At 36.5% G+C, this 20,385-nt stretch overlaps 1 protein-coding gene across 1 annotated transcript in view; it reads right to left on the minus strand.

Annotated features, from left to right (window-relative positions):
* TEX11 (testis expressed 11) overlaps positions 1 to 20,385 on the minus strand; it is a 230,554-nt gene that overhangs the window by 62,448 nt on the left and 147,721 nt on the right. The window contains exons 20-23 of the mRNA XM_030304808.1: positions 16,418 to 16,458; positions 15,173 to 15,259; positions 8,933 to 9,003; positions 7,129 to 7,245 (exon numbers count right to left, since the gene is read on the minus strand). Coding sequence (XP_030160668.1) covers positions 7,129 to 7,245; positions 8,933 to 9,003; positions 15,173 to 15,259; positions 16,418 to 16,458 — 316 coding nt within the window. The remainder of the gene's footprint in view (positions 1 to 7,128; positions 7,246 to 8,932; positions 9,004 to 15,172; positions 15,260 to 16,417; positions 16,459 to 20,385) is intronic.

Below are 20,385 nucleotides of genomic sequence, written 5' to 3' on the forward strand. Positions count from 1 at the left end.
AGAATCTGAAGCAGGATCCAGGCTCTGAGCTGTCAGCACAGAGCCCAATGCGGGACTCAAACCCATAAACCATGAGATCATGGCCTGAGCCAAAATCGGATGCTTAACCGACTGAGCCACCCAGGTGCCCCAAGAGACTAATTTTTAGACCTAAAGACACCTACAGATTTAAAGTGAGGAGGTGGAGAAACTTTATCACACAAATGGATGTCAAAAGAAGGCCAGAGTAGCAATATTTATATCAGACAAATTGGAATTTTTTTGTTCTTGTACTGTTTTTATCCTGCTTTGGTATCAGGGTAATATTGGCCTCATAGAATGATTTTTAATGTGTTCCCTCTATTCCATTATTTGTAAGATTTTGATAGATTATCATCAATTATGTTTTTTAAAGTTTGGTAGAATTCACCAAGGAAACCATGTAGTCTTGGGCTATTCTGTGCTAGGAAATTTTTTATTCCTAATTCAACTTTCATTCTTGTTAATGGTCTAAGATTTCTTATTTCTTGAATTCAAGATTCATGATTCAATCTTGGTAACTTGTGCATTTTTAGGAATTATCTGTTTTTATTTTTCTAAGTTATCTTATTTGTTAGTATATAATTGTTTATCCTAATCTATTATCACAATAATAATAATAATAATCTGATTAACTCTTGTATTATTTCTCTTCCATTTCTCATTTTGGTTTTTGAGTCTTCTCTCTTTTTTTCTTAGTTAATGTAGTTAAAGCATAGCCAATTTTATTTTTTTGGAAAAACTGGTAATTACTTTCAATGTTATGTTGCTGTTTATTCTGGTCTCTATTTTATTTATTTATTTTTCTTTATTTCCTTCCTCTACTAAATTTCAGCTAAGTTTCTTCTTTTTCTAGTTCTTTGTGGTGTATTATTTATTTAAACTTTTTTTTTTAATTTTTTTTTCAACGTTTATTTATTTTTGGGACAGAGAGAGGCAGAGCATGAACGGGGGAGGGGCAGAGAGAGAGGGAGACACAGAATCGGAAACAGGCTCCAGGCTCTGAGCCATCAGCCCAGAGCCCGACGCGGGGCTCGAACTCCCGGACCGCGAGATCGTGACCTGGCTGAAGTCGGACGCTTAACCGACTGCGCCACCCAGGCGCCCCTATTTAAACTTTTTTTAGAGAACTTTTTAAAAAAATGTTCACTTATTTTTGAGAGAGAGAGAAAGAGACAGAGTGCGAGCAGGGGAGGGGCAGAGAGAAAAGGAGACACAGAATCCGAAACAGGCTACAAGCTCCAAACTGTCAGCACAGAGCCCGATGCCGGCTCAAACTCACAAACTTTAAGCTCATGACCTGAGCCAAAGTTGGACACATAACCGACTGAGCCACCCAGGCACCCCTTTAGAGAACTTTTTTTAAAGTTTATTTTTGAGAGTGAGGGGCAGAGAGAGAGAGAGAGAAAGAGACAGAGTATCCAAAGCAGGCTCTGTGCTGACTACAGAGAGCCCAAGGTGGGGGGTTGAACCCATGAACAGTGAGATCATGACCTGAGCTGAAGTTGGATGGTTAATCTGACTGAACCACCCAGGTGCCCCTGAATTTTTTTCTTAACACAAGCATTTATAGCATAAATTATCTCTCTAAAACCTGTTTTTGCTGCTCTCAAGGTTTTGGAATATTGTATTTTCTTTTTTGTTTGTTTGTTTGGAGACATATTTTGATTTGCAGTTTGATTTTTGATTTGGCCCATTGCTTGTGCAATAGTGTGTTATTTAATGTTTACATATTAAATATTTAATATCTACATTGAAGAAATGAGAAAAAAAGAAATATCACAACACACAAGACCTGTGGTACAAAATACCATATAGTCTACTATATGTGTAAATTGAATCCTAGGAGGAGAAAAGAGATTAATGGGACAGAAGAAATGTTTGAAAAGATAGTAGTCAAGAAGTTTTTCAAAATTAATGAAACACATCAAACCATAATTGCAAAAAGCTCAAAGAATGGCAAGGATTTAAAAAGAAATTTTTTAAAAACCTAGATATGCTATATTCAAACTGCTAAAAACTAAAGATGAAAAGAAATTCTTGTAGGCAATCAATGGGAAAAATAAGATATCTATATACCGAATAAAGATGAGACTAACAGACTCCTCAGCAATTGTGCAAGCCCAACAGCGGAGTGATATCTCTAAAGTGCTAAAGGTAAAAAGAACTGATGAAAAAGGAAAAAAGAAAAAAAAAAACCTTAACGTTCTAAAGTCTATGCACAGCAAAACAATGTTTGAAAAATAAAGGAAGAATGCTTTTTCAGAAAAAAATTAGGGAAATTCAACAGATTTACACTACAAAAAAAATTGTTCATAAAGTTCTTGAGGTAGAAGGAATAGGGTATCAGACAGTAATTTGGATCTCCACAAAGAAATTAAGATTTGAAGAAGTACTTAAAATGTACATAAATATATATTATACATGGAAAACCCGATAGACTCCACCAAAAGTCTGCTAGAACTGATACATGAATTCAGCAAAGTTGCAGGATACAAAATGAATGTACAGAAATCAGTTGCATTCTTATACACTAATAATGAAGCAACAGAAAGACAAATAAAGAAACTGATCCCATTCACAATTGCACCAAGAAGCATAAAATACCTGGGAATAAATCTAACCAAAGATGTAAAAGATCTGTATGCTGAAAACTATAGAAAGCTTATGAAGGTAATTGAAGAAGATATAAAGAAATGGAAAGACATTCCCTGCTCATGGATTGGAAGAATAAATATTGTCAAAATGTCAATACTACCCAAAGCTATCTACACATTCAATGCAATCCCAATCAAAATTGCACCAGCATTCTTCTCGAAACTAGAACAACCAATCCTAAAATTCATATGGAACCACAAAAGACCCCGAATAGCCAAAGTAATTTTGAAGAAGAACACCAAAGCAGGAGGCATCACAATCCCAGACTTTAGCCTCTACTACAAAGCTGTAATCATCAAGACAGCATGGGATTGGCACAAAAACAGACACATAGACCAATGGAATAGAATAGAAACCCCAGAACTAGACCCACAAATGTATGCCCAACTAATCTTTGACAAAGCAGGAAAGAACATCCAATGGAAAAAAGACAGTCTCTTTAACAAATGGAGCTGGGAGAACTGGACAGCAACATGCAGAAGGTTGAAACTAGACCACTTTCTCACACCATTCACAAAAGTAAACTCAAAATGGATAAAGGACCTGAATGTGAGACAGGAAACCATCAAAACCCTAGAGGAGAAAGCAGGAAAAGACCTCTCTGACCTCAGCCGTAGCAATCTCTTACTCGACACATCCCCAAAGGCAAGGGAATTAAAAGTAAAAATGAATTACTGGGACCTTATGAAGATAAAAGCTTCTGCACAGCAAAGGAAACAACCAACAAAACTAAAAGGCAACCAACGGAATGGGAAAAGATCTTTGCAAATGACATATCGGACAAAGGGCTAGTATCCAAAATCTATAAAGAGCTCCCCAAACTCCACACCCGAAAAACAAATAACCCAGTGAAGAAATGGGCAGAAAACATGAATAGACACTTCTCTAAAGAAGACATCCGGATGGCCAACAGGCACATGAAAAGATGTTCAGCGTCGCTCCTTATCAGGGAAATACAAATCAAAACCACACTCAGGTATCACCTCACGCCAGTCAGAGTGGCCAAAATGAACAAATCAGGAGACTATAGATGCTGGAGAGGATGTGGAGAAACGGGAACCCTCTTGCACTGTTGGTGGGAATGCAAATTGATGCAGCCGCTCTGGAAAGCAGTGTGGAGGTTCCTCAGAAAATTAAAAATAGACCTACCCTATGACCCAGCAATAGCACTGCTAGGAATTTACCCAAGGGATACAGGAGTGCTGATGCATAGGGGCACTTGTACCCCAATGTTTATAGCAGCACTCTCAACAACAGCCAAATTATGGAAAGAGCCTAAATGTCCATCCACTGATGAATGGATAAAGAAATTGTGGTTTATATACACAATGGAATACTACGTGGCAATGAGAAAGAATGAAATATGGCCTTTTGTAGCAACGTGGATGGAACTGGAGAGTGTGATGCTAAGTGAAATAAGCCATACAGAGAAAGACAGATACCATATGGTTTCACTCTTATGTGGATCTTGAGAAACTTAACAGAAACCCATGGGGGAGGGGAAGGAAAAAAAAAAGAGGTTAGAGTGGGAGAGAGCCAAAGCATAAGAGACTGTTAAAAACTGAGAACAAACTGAGGGTTGATGGGGGGTGGGAGGGAGGGAAGGGTGGGTGATGGGTATTGAGGAGGGCACCTTTTGGGATGAGCACTGGGTGTTGTATGGAAACCAATTTGACAATAAATTTCATATATTGAAAAAAAATGTACATAAATATAAAGAACATTTTACTTGTATTTCATAGCTCTTAAGAATTTATGGCCCAGGGGCGCCTGGGTGGCGCAGTCGGTTACGCGTCCGACTTCAGCCAGGTCACGATCTCGCGGTCCGTGAGTTCGAGCCCCGCGTCGGGCTCTGGGCTGATGGCTCAGAGCCTGGAGCCTGTTTCCGATTCTGTGTCTCCCTCTCTCTCTGCCCCTCCCCCGTTCATGCTCTCTCTCTGTCCCAAAAATAAATAAAAAACGTTGAAAAAAAAAAAATTTAAAAAAAAGAATTTATGGCCCAATAAAAAATAAGAACAATATACTGAAGGTTTATAACATATGTAAAGTAAAATGTGTAACAACAGTAGTACAAAAGATGGAAGGGAAAATTGAAAGCATATTAGTGTAAGCTTCTTAGATGACATACATTAATTATAATGTGCTTTAATATGTTCTCAATTCTTGGTTGAGCTTAAGGTAAGTACAGATTTCATTTTCACCTGAAATAAATAAGCCTATTCACAGATGTAAGGAGTTAAAAAAATTAAATATAGAAATACCATATGATCTAGTAATTCTGGATGACCAAAGAAAACAAAAACACTAATTTAAAAAGATGTATGTATCCTTGTCTATTGCAGCATTATTTTATAATAGCCAAGATATAGAAGAACCCAAGTATTCATTCATAGGTGAATGAATAAGATGCAATCTCTCTCTCTCTCTCTCTCTCTCTGTCTCTCTCTCTCTCTCTCTCTCACACACACACACACACACACACACACACACACATGGATATATTACACCTGCTGTATTTTTTAAAGCATCCTTTACTTCCCCCTAACTCATACTCAGGGGAGTACAGACAATGTTGATAACATTACATATTCCATCTATATTCCTTCATCATCTATTTATTTGGAAAACTCTAATTCATGAGTACTTAGAGAACAAGGAGTAGATAAATATAATAGAATTCCAGAAGTCTTTATTGAGAGACAGCACCAAGGTCTAATTCATAGGGATCAGACTTAGATGGCGATAGGAAGAAGTGCATCTTCAATGATCTATTCTTTCAAAAGCAAAGAAGATTATAGAAGGGTTACTAGGTTAGAGTTTTTAGGGAACATTAATGTATGCAAGAGAAAGAATACAGAAAAAAAGAACAGTTGTTGGAAAAAGACAAAACAAAGGAATGAACTTAAGAGTGTGAAATTTCCCTCACATCACTTTGATCTCTATTCACTGAGATACAAAATTTAACAAAGTCAGGACTATCAACTTAAGGAAAAACTTTTAAAAGGTTAAAAGCACTATGCAAAAACAAGATGTTATTACTATTTTTAAGTAAAGCAAAAGACCCTATCGAGAAAAAAATCACATTTACTCATATTTGTTAAGAAGCAAAATGGTTGGTTTGATTTTGCTCTGGGGCACAAAGATTCTTTTCTCATCTTTTACAATGGAAAGATTTCTAAAAAGAGGCCCCTTTACTCCTCAAGGATAAGGATTTTGTCCTCTTTATCTCCAGTACCTAGCAGAGTACTTGGTACTCAAATGGTTTTCTTTTCCTTCTTTTTTTTCTGTCGTTTTTTAGAGAGAGAGGGAGAATGAGCACGAGTAGGTGAAGGGGCGGGGCGGGGGGAGAGAGGGAGAGAGGGGGAGAGAGAGAGAGAGAGAGAGAGAGAGAGAGAGAGAGAGAGAATATCCCAAGCAGGTTCCATGCTCAGTGCAGAGCTCTACACAGGGCTCAATCCCACGACCCTGGGACCATGACCTGAGTCGAAATCAAGAGTCAGAGAATCAACTGACTGAGCCACCCAGGTGTTCCTCTAATGTTTAGTTGAACTCAACAAGGGAACAGAAAGGAAGGGAAATATGTTGGCAGAGATGTGGTGACAGTTTGTTCCAGATCTGAAGAATAATATGAAAGAAGAAATTAACAGAAGGAAGGAAATAAACAGCAGGAAGGATTTTATACCATTTTGAAAGAAAAACTGGCAAATATGGGAAATTGGGAAGTTTTCTTTGTCTAGGTAAGAGATAATAAGCAGAGAGACCTAGATTTTAAAATTATACCAAAATGCTACTGGTCTAACTTAGAGACAATTTTCTTAGCTTGGAAGAAAGATGGTAAAAAACCTAAAGACAAACCAATACTCTTGTCCATGGGAGACAGGGATGTTGATGTTGGTATTTCTTAAAAGGGGTAAGATTTACAAAGCTAAGAGTGGAATTCAGGCAAAGGCAGTAATTCTGTCTTCTTGTTAAAATTCAGTTACTGATAAAATATTTAAGGGTGTGGGCCAAAGAAAGCAAATCCAATTAGAGTGAAGAAAAACAAGCCAAGTAAATAATCAGATGGTTATCAAAGCTGTGGAGGTAGATGAATTCTTCCTTAGAGAATGTGTAAAAGGAAACAAAAATAGAAAAAAATCTCATTCTTATAGGCCACATACGATTGCAGGGAGATGATGAAGAATAGCTAAAAACAGATTCAGAAAGAGTGGTCCATGGAAAGAGACATTTTAAAAGAAGAGATATTCAATCTTTTTAAAAGAAGAGGCCAAGCCAAATGTGACCTTTCCTTAGGGAGGAATGAGCCATTACAAACCTTTGAAATCAAGATGCTGCTGGAAAGGATGAAAGGATTCTTTAAAGAGAATCAGAAAGAACTGCATCAGGGAAGGCAAACACACCAAATAGCACACTAAACTCTTCCTTGTGTTTTCTTTGAAGGTTGCACATTACCTGTTCAGAAGTTGTTGAAGCTTTTCTCCCTTGCTCTAGATCAACTGCAGCTGCCATAAGTAAACATGTTTTCTGTGCAATCAGAATTACTTGATCAGAAGGACAAAACTGGGACAGCTGATAAGAAATAACCAGAACATCAATGAATAGTGCGAATTCTGCCAGGTGAACACAAACAATCAAAATGAAAATCAGCAAAAACCTGTCTGAATGAAAAAATTCAGCTGGAAAAACACACCTCACCTTAAAAATGATACAGACTATAACACTGATTTACGGTTTTAATTTTATATTACTTTCCATTGTTTTTAAGGAACTTTCTAGAGATAAAAAGCTTCATGTCTTCACAATTTTCTTATCTTCCCAGTGATAAGTACTGTCATTTGGCCCTGTATTTCTATCTAGTGATTTACTTCTTGCTTTATGTTGTAATTTCTAAGTGATTTTTCCCCTGGCAAATAGATTTCTCCTTTGTATTGAATAGAGCTGAAAATACCACATATATTGTCATGGTTGAAAGAGACAATACCAAATCTTGACAGGCATTAGGATAACCTAATCATTAAACCTTGTCCTCTAACTTTAGAAAAAGCTCCCAGCTTATACTACAATAAACCACTAGGCCACTTGGGATTCTTACATAGAACCCTGCTAGTACTATCAAAAATGTTCAAACTAAAACTAATTTATTTCACCTAATTTAAATAGCAATTATACCTAAGCTGTGAAAGACTATTTCTTAATCTCTCAGAATGTTTAGTGATCATAATCATCACTGTCATTGAATTAACAGCATTTCAAAACACCCAATATCTCTAGGTCTCAGGCTACTCGTATATAAAATGAGAGAGTATACTAGATTAGCTCTATAGTTCATTTCAGTTCTAAAACTCTTAACATTTCATCTATATCAACATATCAGACTGTGTACTCCTCAATGTGTAAGACAGATATTCTTAGCCCCTCTTCTTTTATTCTCTCATCAATATTGTTTCCTTTCTGGCATTTGATCTAACTTGGAGGCTAATGACTGTTTTAAAATGTTTCTAATTGCAAAATAATCTTACAAATACTTATACACAGAACCTGTTCTAGGAAAAATTATAAAGTAGGCCTAAGATTCTTAGCATTCTTTTCACATCCTGATGACCCCAGTTACCTATTCTATACTCCTATTGACTTATAACTGTTCCAAAACTTTATTAGTTGACAACTTAGAGTATTCCAATCCTAAAGAAAGTTATATTTTATTTATTTATTTTTTTATTTTTTTTTAATTTTTTTTTCAACGTTTATTTATTTTTGGGACAGAGAGAGACAGAGCATGAACGGGGGAGGGGCAGAGAGAGAGGGAGACACAGAATCGGAAACAGGCTCCAGGCTCTGAGCCATCAGCCCAGAGCCTGACGCGGGGCTCGAACTCCCGGACCGCGAGATCGTGACCTGGCTGAAGTCGGATGCCCAACCGACTGCGCCACCCAGGCGCCCCAAGAAAGTTATATTTTAATATAGGACTCTGAGAGACTGAAATTCCTTCAAAAGTAAGGGAATAAGTCTCTTATGGTAGAACTTTAGGTTCCCTGATTGTTGTTCGTGCTATTTTGGTATGGGGAGAACTGCTCCATGTTTGCACATTGTTCCCCCAGGGATCTAATTCTCCGTAGGCCATTCCTGTTTAGATGTGTATTCTAAAAGTTCCCAGTGTAAAAGTCAATACCACTCTATATTTAGTCCTTGGCCATAGCCAGAGTGGACATACCCCTGTTGCAGTCCTTTCATGAGATTCTTATTAGAAGAGACTTACCTTGTAAGAAAGGATGAAAAACTCTCTCATTGTCACTGGGTCTTTGTCGCACTGCACAGCCAAATTCCAAGCTGAAAGTTAACAAATATGAAATGTAACTATGGAAATCTACTCTTTAATCTGTACCAATATAATCTTCACTACCTGCATCTTTAATATTAATATGCTGAGGTATTTCTTGGGTTAAAAAAGCTACCTTTAGATTTTTAGAGAATTTTTTTTCCAGGTAAATTTAAAGACTTCTGTCACTTCCAATCTTTGATTCTAGCCAATAACTAATGGAGGTAGTGCTGAATATTTTTTAAAAACTGGGGACATACAATATATTCTTAGATGGAATAAATCTATCTAAAAAAATAAGGATCACCAAGGAGCTCACCACTGGAGTTGATAAAAGTATGTTAAAATTCAGCAAAGGGGACAGAAGTTTTTTGAGGAAATAATAGCTGAGAACTTCCTTAATCTGGAGAAAGAAACATACAAATCCAGGAGGCACAGAGAACTCCCACGAAAATCAACAAAGCAGGACAACATCAAGACATACTGTAATTAAATTTGTAATTAAATTAGCAAGTCAGAAGGGAGTGGGGTATGATACATTCAACATGCTGAATGAGAAAAATCTGTAGCAAAGAATACTCTATCCAGCAAGGCTATCATTCAAAATAGAAGGAGAGATAAAGAGTTTCCTCAAACAAAAACTAAAGCAGTTTGTGACCACTAAACCAACCCTGAAAGAAATATTAAAGGGGACTCTAAGTGGGAAAGAAAGACCAAAAGCAACAAAGACTAGAAATATTAGGGAAAATCTCCAGAAACAATGACAAAACAAGTAATAAAATGGCACTACATATCTATCAATAGTTATTACTGTGAATGTAAATGGACTAAATGCTCCAATCAAACGCACAGGGTGTCAGAATGAAAAAAAAAAAAAACAAGACCCAGTTTTGTTTTTATGCGCCTACAAGAGACTCATTTTAGACCTAAAGACACCTACAGATTGAAATGAGGGGATGGAGAAATATTTATCATGCAAATGGAAGTCAAAAGCAAGCCAGAGTAGCAATACTTATATTAGACAAACTAAATGTTTTTTTTAATATAATTCGTTGTCAGATTGGATTACATACAACATCCAGTGCTCATCCCAACAGGTGCCTTCCTCCATGCCCAGCACCCATTTTCTCCTCTCCCTCACCCCTTCCCATCCACCCTCAGTTTGTTCTCTGTATTTAAGAATCTCCTGTGGTTTGCCTCCCTCCCTCTCTGTAGACAAACTAAATTTTAAACCAAAGACTCTAACAAGAGATGAACAAAGATACTATATTATAAGAAAGGGGACTATCCATCAAGAATATCTGACAGTCCTAAATATTTATGCCCCCAACTCGGAACACCCAAATATATATAACAATTACTAGGAAACATAAAGGAACTTATTGATAAATAACACAATAATAGGGGACTTTAACACTCCACTTAGGGCAACGGACATATCATCTAAGCAGAAAATCAACAAGGAAACAATGGCTTTGAATAACACACTAGTTTAGATGGACTTAACAGATATATTAAGAACGTTTCATACTAAAGCAACAGAATACACATTTTTTTTCAAGTGTACATAAGACATTCTCCAGAACATATCACATACTAGGTCACAAATCAGGCCTCAGCAAGTACAAAAAGACTAAGATCATACCAGGCATATTTTCTGACCACAACACTATGAAATTTGAAGTCAACCACAAGATATAAATTGGAACAACCACAAATACATGGATATTAAACAACATGCTACTAAAGAACGAATGGGTCAACCAGGAAATCAAAGAAGAAATTAAAAAATACATGAAAACAAATGAAAATGAAAACATAATGGTCCAAAACCTTTGGGATGCAGCAAAAGTGGTCTTAAAAGGGAAGTATAACAATACAGGCCTACCTGAAGAAGCAAGAAAAATCTCAAATAAACAACCTAACCTTATACTTAAAGTAGCTAGAAAAACAACGACAAATGAAGCCTAAAGCCAGAGAAGAAGGAAATAATAAAGATTAGAACAGAAAGAAATTATATAGAAACTAGAAAAACAGTATAACAGACCAATGAAACTAGGAGCCGGTTCTTTGAAAAAATTAATAAAATTGATAAACCGCTAGCCATACTTATCAAAAAGAAAAGAGAAAGGACCCAAATAAATAAAATCACAAATGTGAGAGGAGAAATAACAACCAACACCACAGAAATACAAACAATTATAAAAGAATATTATGAAAAGTTATATGACAACAAATTGGACAAGCTAGAATAAATGGATAAATTCCTAGAAACATATAAACTACCAAAACTGAAACAGGAAGAAACAGAAAACTTGAACAGATCCATAACCAGCAAAGAAATTGAATCAGCAATCAGAAAACTCCCAGCAAACAAAAGTCCAAGGCCAGACAGCTTCACAGGGGAATTCTACATAACATTTAAAGAAGGGCTAATGGGGTGCCTGGGTGGCTCAGTCAGTTAAGTGTCAGACTTCAGCTCAGGTCATGATCTCACAGTTCGTGAGTTCGAGCCCCATGTTGGGCTCTGTGCTGACACTCAGAGCCTGGAGCTGGCTTCAGATTCTGTATTTCCCTCTTTCTCTCTCTGCCCTTCCCCTGCTTGCGCTGTCTCTCTCTCTCAAAAATAAACATTAGAAGAAAATTTAAAAAAAACAAATAAAGAAGAGCTAACATCTATTCTTCCAGATTCATTCTATGAGGAAAGAAAACTTCCAGATTCATTCTATGAGGCCAGCATTACCCAAAACCAGACAAAGAATCCACCAAAAAAGAGAATGATAGGTCAATATCTCTGATGCACATGGATGTGAACAATTCTCAACAAAATCCTAGCAAATTGAATCCAACACCACATTAAAAGAATCATTTACTATGATCACATGGGATTTATTCCTGGTCTGCAACAGTGGATCAATATTCGTAAATCAATCAATATGATACACCACATTAATAAAAAAAATTCATTAACCAATCAATGTGATATACCACATTAATAAAAGAAAGGATAAGAAACATGATCCTTTCAATAGATGCAGAAAAAGCATTTAACAAGGTACAACAACTATTCATGATAAACACCCTCAATAAAGTAGGGATAGAGAGAACATATCTCAAACTTATAAAGGCCATATATGAAACACCCACAACTAATACCATCCTTGATGGGGAAAAACTGAGAGCTATTCATCTATGCTCAGGAACAAGACAGGGATGTCCATTCTCACCACTGTTATTTAACATAGTTCTGGAAGTCCTAGCCACATTTTTTGGGGGTCTACCAAAAAATTGCTAGAACTGATACACAATTTCCTTAAAGTCACAGGATACAAAATCAATGTACAGAAATCTATTTCATTTCTATACACCAATAATGAAGTAGCTGAAAGAGAAATCAAGGTATTAATCCCATTCATAATTGCATCCAAAACCATAAGACACCGAGGGATGAACATAACCAAAGAGATAAAAGGCTTGTACTCTGAAAACTATAAAATACTGATGAAAGAAACTGAGGATGACACAAAGAAATGGAAAGACATTCCACGCTCATAGATTGGAAGAACAAACATTTATCTATACTACCTAAAACAATCTACACATTTAATGCAATCCCTATTCAAAATACCACCAGTATTTTTCACAGAGCCAAAACAAACAAACCTAAAATTTGAATGTAACTGCCAAAGACCCTAAACAGCCAAAGCAATATTGAAAAAGAAAAGCAAAGCCAGAGGCATCACAATTCCAGAATTCTGGTTATATTACAAAGTTGTAGTGATCAGTTCAGTATGTTACTGGCACAAAAACAGACACATATAGATCAATGGAACAGAAGAGAAAACCCAAAAATGAACCCACAACTATATGGTCAACTAATCTTCGACAAATCAGGAAAGAATACCCAATGGAAAAAGAGTCTCTTCAACAAATGGTGTTGACACAACTGGACAGCAACATGCCAAAGTATGGAACTGGACCACTTTCTTACACCATCATGAAAATAAATTCACCACCATGTAAATAAAAAGTGGATGCAAGACCTAATTGTGAGACAGGAAACCATCAAAATCCTAGAGAACACAGGCAGTAATCACTTTGACAATGGCCATAAGCAACTTCTTTCTAGATATCTCTCTGGATGCCAGGGAACCAAAAAGCAAAAGAAACTATGAGGACTACATCAAAATAAAAGGCTTCTGCACAGCAAAGAAAACAATCAACAAAACTAAAAGGCAACCTATGAAATGAGAAAAGGTATTTGCAAATGACACATCTGATAAAAGGTTAGTATCCAAAATATATAAACAACTTATACAATTTAACACACCAAAAACAAATAACCCAATTAAAAAATGGGCAGAAGACATGAATAGACATTTTTCCAAAGAAGACATCCAGATGGCCAACAGACAAATGAAAAGATGCTCAACATCACTCATCATCAGGGAAATACAAATCAAAAGTACAGTGAGATACCACCTCACAGCAGTCAGATTGCCTAAAATTAACAACACAGGAAAACAGATATTGGCAAGGATGTGGAGAAGGGGGAACTTTCTTACACTGCTGGTCGGAATGCAAACTGGTGCAGCCACTCTGGAAAAAAGTATGGAGGTTCCTCAAAAAGTTAAATATAGAGCTACGCTACAATCCAGCAATTGCACTAGCAGGTATTTACCCAAAGGATACAAAATACTGAATAGAGGGAAATAAAAAAGAGAGGCAAACCATGAAACAGATTCTTAACTATAGAGAACAAACTCAGGGTTATCGGAGGGAGGTGGGTGGGGGATGAGTTAAATAGGTGATGGGTATTATGGAGAGCACTTGTGATGAGCACTGGGTGTTGTATGTAAGTAATGAATCACTAAATTCTACAACTGAAACTAATATTATACTATATATTAACTACTGGAATTTAAAAACTTGAAAAGAAAAAAAATTCAGCAAAGAACACAATACACTAGAATCAAAGGATGAAGAAAATTGCTGGAAAGATTCATATCTTTCATAGAGCACTGGAAGACCCCATTAGGCAACATTTAGTATAATCTTCACATTGGAAAATGAAAATGAAAATTCAGTAAAAGAAGTATTGGAAAATAACTTTTCAAACGTCCAAAAGATCAAAGTCATCGATCCTTTATGTAGTTTAAATATCTGTTATTTTCCATTATTTCCATAGGTTTTTTAGAAGCCAGACCAATGTGTTTATTCCATTTTCTCCTAGATTAGAGTCCCAGTAAACCCTGTAAAGTAGAAAAAGATTCATGTAGAATGAGTCTACTTTGTGACATTGCTGGTTAATTGCTCTTGATTACTTATCACTGTAGTTACCGCCTCCACAATTTCTGTACTTGATTTTAGCCAAAAGGCTGAGAAGGAATTGCCTCCACAATTTTTAAAATGGTTTTACTGAAATTAAACCTACAAAAAGTAAATTACACAACATATAATTGGACATCTTGATTAATTTTCAAAGTGAATATATCCACGTAACCAATCCAGATCAAGACAGATCTTGATTATTAGCAAAAACTCAGAAGCAACCCAATTACCCTTTTTCAAGTCCAACCCCTTTTAAGGGTAACCACCATCTTGAGCTCTAATATCATCAATTAGTTTTGCCTGCTTTTTTTGCTACATATAAATAGAATCCATGTCTGACTTCTGTTCAACATTAGTTTGTGAGATTCATCCATTTTGTTGCATGTAGTTTATTACTTATTTATTTATTTTAAGTAATCTCTATGCCCAACATATGGCTGGAATTCATGACCTTGAGATCAAGAGTCGTATGGTGTACTGACTGAGCCAGCCAGGCGCTCTGAATGTAGTTTATTCTGATAAATCAAACTTACAGATAAGTTAGGCATTCTAGACCAAATTTAGGAGCACACTCTTGGGAACTTGCAGTTATAATTCATCATTTTATTCTTAGACCCATTTCTAGAGAAAAAGAAAACTAACATTTATTAAGTACCTACTATGTCCAGGTACATACACAGTTTTACTTAAAATCCTTAGTAGCCCTATAAAGTATGTTTAATTGTTCCCCTTTTATAAATAATGAAATTGAGATTAAGTTATCCTTGTACCCATAGCTACAAATAAAAGAGCCAGAATTTGAATCCATATATTTCTGATTCTATACATAGCCACGGAATTTCCTTTTACCTATTTTTCGAAACCACTGAGCTTCATTAACCGTTGAGTCTTCAGTCGAGTTCTTGTCATGAAAAGAATGAGCAATTTTCAGGACTGCTGCATTGAACAGAAAGATTTTATATTTGAAGTCTTTTACTTTAATCTTTAGCAAAATTGTTAATACTGCCTTAAAAATTCAAACATGAATTTGAAAGTAGAACGTTCTTTTGGTCTGTGTGTGTACAAGCCCATACCAAAAGTAATTAAAATGACAGCATTACCAAAGCTCTGAGAAGCCGTTAACTCAAATTTTCAGGAACAAACACATCCTTGGAGAGGTTTAAAATTTTAATTAGAGTAATCACTCAACACCTGAGGCAGAAAGATAGTATTTACATGTAAAGAAACCAAGAGTAGGAACAATCATTAAAAAGACTGAAATGGAGATAGAGAACTGGAAGAGTATCAATAGGTTGGCATTAATACTTACTGAGCTCCCAGAGCAAGCATGGTAAAGAACCAAATCATGCTGTCATCATCAGAAGGCATTCATTACATACCCACACCCCCTTCTGATAGAAAAGAATACCAACAAGCAAAGTTTAAAAGCTTTTAAACCACTTTGCTACATTTGACACCTTGTTGACAGATATTTGAGTTATAAAATTGAACAGCTGCAATAAATGGAATAGAGTTTCTAAGATAGGGACTTGGGGATGTGTTTGGACAAAAGGAAATCGGTACATGAGTAGTGGAAATAGGAAGACCGGTTAGGCAAAAGAGACAGTGGGTAAGAAAGCATAGAGTTGGAAAAAAGAATTTGCTGTGGTGGCTAGGACGTTAGCTTGAAGTGCAGAGGGAAGAATTATTAATAGATAAGGGAGATGACATGGACTCGGGTAGTTAAACAAGTTTCAAAATAACAGAGTAAATAATCAAGTTTTGATTCAGAGGGCGTGAAAATTAAGCGGAAGGAAGGATGGAAAGAAGGAAGCAAGGAAGGGAGAGAGGGAAGAAGGAAGGACATAAAGGTCTTTAAAACAAGTTGGAATAAAAAGAGAGCTGAAATCACATTTGGAGATGAATGTTAGTGATGACAAACTCTTCTCTGCTTGTGAATAAAGAAACCAAAATAGACTGCTGTGGCAAACATTAATAAAAGCATGAAGTTTAACTCAAACATGAAGTCTGAGTCCGTGTGCTCCATGTACTTGGAGAATGTAATAGAAGACAGAGGCAAGATGAAGAACTGAAAATAAACAAGATGATATTTACCTTTATTCAAGCAAGCCAAAAGTCGATCCATTTCTTTCTTCCTAAAAAATAAAGAGTGTTTTCTGACTGTTCCAAGGCTTTACATATAAAAAAAGTACCAAAAAGAGACCCCAAGAGAGCTGCACAAAGACAACATAAAATTGTGAAGTTTATTGTTCAAGGCTCCAACCTATCATTTCAACACCATTTTTCCTCACTATACGATACTGTTTCTCATTCCCCAGTGCCCTCACAGTTTTTTTCTCTCTTCCCCTCTACTCCCACTCTCAGCAAAGCATTTCAATGGCTGGTAAGGTTTTATGACAGAGTCACAGAATTTTGGAGCAGATAGTGATCTTTGTGATGTTCAAGTTTTTTTTTTTTTTTGAAGAGGGGGAATTGGAACCCTTATTTCATTTTTTTTTAAATATATGAAATTTATTGTCAAATTGGTTTCCATACAACACCCAGTGCTCATCCCAAAAGATGCCTTCTTTAATACCCATCACCCACCCACCCCTCCCTCCCACCCCCCATCAACCCTCAGTTTGTTCTCAGTTTTTAACAGTCTCTTATGCTTTGGCTCTCTCCCACTCTAACCTCTTTTTTTTTTTTTTTCCTTCCCCTCCCCCATGGGTTCCTGTTAAGTTTCTCAGGATCCACATAAGAGTGAAACCATATGGTATCTGTCTTTCTCTGTATGGCTTATTTCACTTAGCATCACACTCTCCAGTTCCATCCACGTTGCTACAAAGGGCCATATTTCATTCTTTCTCATTGCCACATAGTACTCCATTGTGTATATAAACCACAATTTCTTTATCCATTCGTCAGTTGATGGACATTTAGGCTCTTTCCATAATTTGGCTATTGTTGAGAGTGCTGCTATAAACATTGGGGTACAAGTGCCCCTATGCATCAGTACTCCTGTATCCCTTGGGTAAATTCCTAGCAGTGCTATTGCTGGGTCATAGGGTAGGTCTATTTTTAATTTTTTGAGGAACCTTCACACTGTTTTCCAGAGTGGCTGCACCATTGCATTCCCACCAACAGTGCAAGAGGTGGAACCCTTATTTCAAATAAACTTTTATGAAAATATATATATGAGAAAAGATACAAGTTTAGCTGCTCTGGTTGAACCAGTGGTGGGTAGAGGCCTAGAGCCTCATCTTCCTGGAAGTCTATGAGGCAGTGCCACAGAATTTCCAGAGTTCTGAGGAATAGATTTTATTTTTTATTTATTTTTTTTTTATTTTTATTTTTGGGACAGAGAGAGACAGAGCATGAACGGGGGAGGGGCAGAGAGAGAGGGAGACACAGAATCAGAAACAGGCTCCAGGCTCTGAGCCATCAGCCCAGAGCCCGACGCGGGGCTCGAACTCACAGACCGCGAGATCGTGACCTGGCTGAAGTTGGACGCTTAACCGACTGCGCCACCCAGGCGCCCCAAGGAATAGATTTTAAAAACCACTTATCCAGCCCAGATCCTTTATTTTACAGATGAGGAAATAGATCTGGAAATGGGGGATGATTTGTCCAAAGTCATGCAATTAATGACAATTTCAAGACTACTACACAGGTTCTTGACCCTTTGTCAAACTTCTTTAAGGGGTATATACATTTTAACAGAGGAAAACATGCCATTTTATTAAACAAAGGAATGAATATGGAAATACTGGCCAACTCAACTAAGGAAGTTAACAGGAGATAGGGTAGAGCATAGTATAAGACTAGCCTCATCATGAGGAGCTCTAGTATTATAATAAAAGTAGCAGCTTTCTCAGGGATAAATATTAGAAGTCTGGTTTTTATAAAGTAACTTCTTAAAGTAAATTTTATTAATTTGAATTTCAGCTGCTCTAAAGTTGACTTCTTCACTTATTTAATTCAGTCACTATATAAAATAATCTAGTTAGGGTCCATTAATGCAAATAAATAGTATAAATAAGAATGAGGACCTGGAAAGGGATGTATATAGACCAGTGCTAAAGATCTTCTTGTGAAGAACTGATATTCAGCCATTTCAATAAACTGAGGGAATATTATGTGTCACATACTGTCCTAGGTTTCAGAGATACAAAGATAAATACAAATAGTCCTAGCCCTCAAATAGCTGTTATAATCTATTAGCTATGTTTAGTCTCTGAGTTTCCTCTTTTATTTAAAAAAATTTTAAGATGATTTTGTAAAGTTTTTTTTAAATTGAAGTATAATTGACACATAATGTTACTCTATTTTCAGGTGTACAACACAGTAACTGGACAAGTTTATACATCATGCAATGCTCACTACAAGTGTAGCTGCCATTAGTCACCATACAATGCTATCATCGTACCATTTTGTTTTTAAATTTTCTACTGTGGAAAATTCCCGATGTTTCTATGTTAACAGATTCCAGTTCCATCCACGTTGCTACAAAGGGCCATATTTCATTCTTTCTCATTGCCACATAGTACTCCATTGTGTATATAAACCACAATTTCTTTATCCATTCGTCAGTTGATGGACATTTAGGCTCTTTCCATAATTTGGCTATTGTTGAGAGTGCTGCTATAAACATTGGGGTACAAGTGCCCCTATGCATCAGTACTCCTGTATCCCTTGGGTAAATTCCTAGCAGTGCTATTGCTGGGTCATAGGGTAGGTCTATTTTTAATTTTTTGAGGAACCTTCACACTGTTTTCCAGAGTGGCTGCACCATTGCATTCCCACCAACAGTGCAAGAGGTGGAACAGAGGGGTAACAGAATTACCATGTACCCATTACTCAGTTTCAATAATTATTAAACTCATCATCAATCTTATTTCAATGATACCTCCACCCACTCCTTTCCCTCCCCTACTATTTTTAAGCCAATTCCAGACATCACATCATTTCATTAATAAATATTTTAGGATGTATCTCTAAGAGATAAAAATTCCTTTAAAAGACATAACCACACTTCATCTTATGTTTAATTATTAATTTCTTAATATCATAAAATATTTGGTCATTATTAAAATTTCCAATTGTCTCTATCTTTTTTTATTTTTAGTTCAATTGGGTTCCCTCTTAATGTACTCATACAACCTATAAAGAAGAGGCCAAATTTATATTATAAAAAATGTCATCAGTCATATCAGTCAGACATTTCCTAAAGAATTCAGCTGAAAAAATGTATTGATCCCAAGTACAAATTATATATATAGGAAAAGCAAAGTATAGATACACTGTTACAGAGTTTTTATCTAAGCAGAGAATATAGAGATGAATAATTACTTCTCTAAAAGTTATCCCTAATCAAGACCTTGATGGAGTTTTCTTTCAAATCATTAGGAGGTAGTGGATTTTGTGAATGAAAAATTGGTGACCCAATTCTTCCACCAATTGTTAAGTTCCTGATGTCTTATGCCACAGAAGCTGTGAGCAGAAATGTATTTGAATACTCTTAGCTGAGCTAATACAGATTCACAATCAACAAGTCAACCAGGTTATACATTTCTGTGGGAAAGTAAGAGATATGTCTGTATATGCCTCATGTTAAGAAAGGGGGAAACTGGGGTGTCAGGGTGGCTCAGTTACTTAAGCGTCTGACTTCGGCTCCAGTCATGATCTCACAGTGCATGAGTTCGAGCCCTGCATCAGGCTCTGTGCTGACAGCTCAGAGCCTGGAGCCTGCTTAAAATTCTGTGTCTCCCTCTCTCTCTACCCCTCTCCTGCTCGCATTCTCTTTCTCTCTCAAAAATAAACTTTAAAAAAAATTAAATGGGTGAATTTTTAAAAAACAGATGCAATATCATAGTAAAATCATAGCTAATATTACTGACAGCTTAGTAAGTGCTTGGCACTCTTTTTTTTTTTTTTGAGAGAAAGGGGAGGGAGAGAGGGAGAGGGAGAATCCCAAGCAGGCTCCATGCCCAGTGCAGGGCCTGACATGGGGCTTGATCTCACGACTGTGAGATCATGACCCGAGCTGAAATCATGAGTTGGACATTCAACAGACTAAGCCA

The sequence above is a fragment of the Lynx canadensis genome, chromosome X, assembly GCF_007474595.2.
Source record: "Lynx canadensis isolate LIC74 chromosome X, mLynCan4.pri.v2, whole genome shotgun sequence".
Classification (NCBI taxonomy): Eukaryota; Metazoa; Chordata; class Mammalia; order Carnivora; family Felidae; genus Lynx; species Lynx canadensis.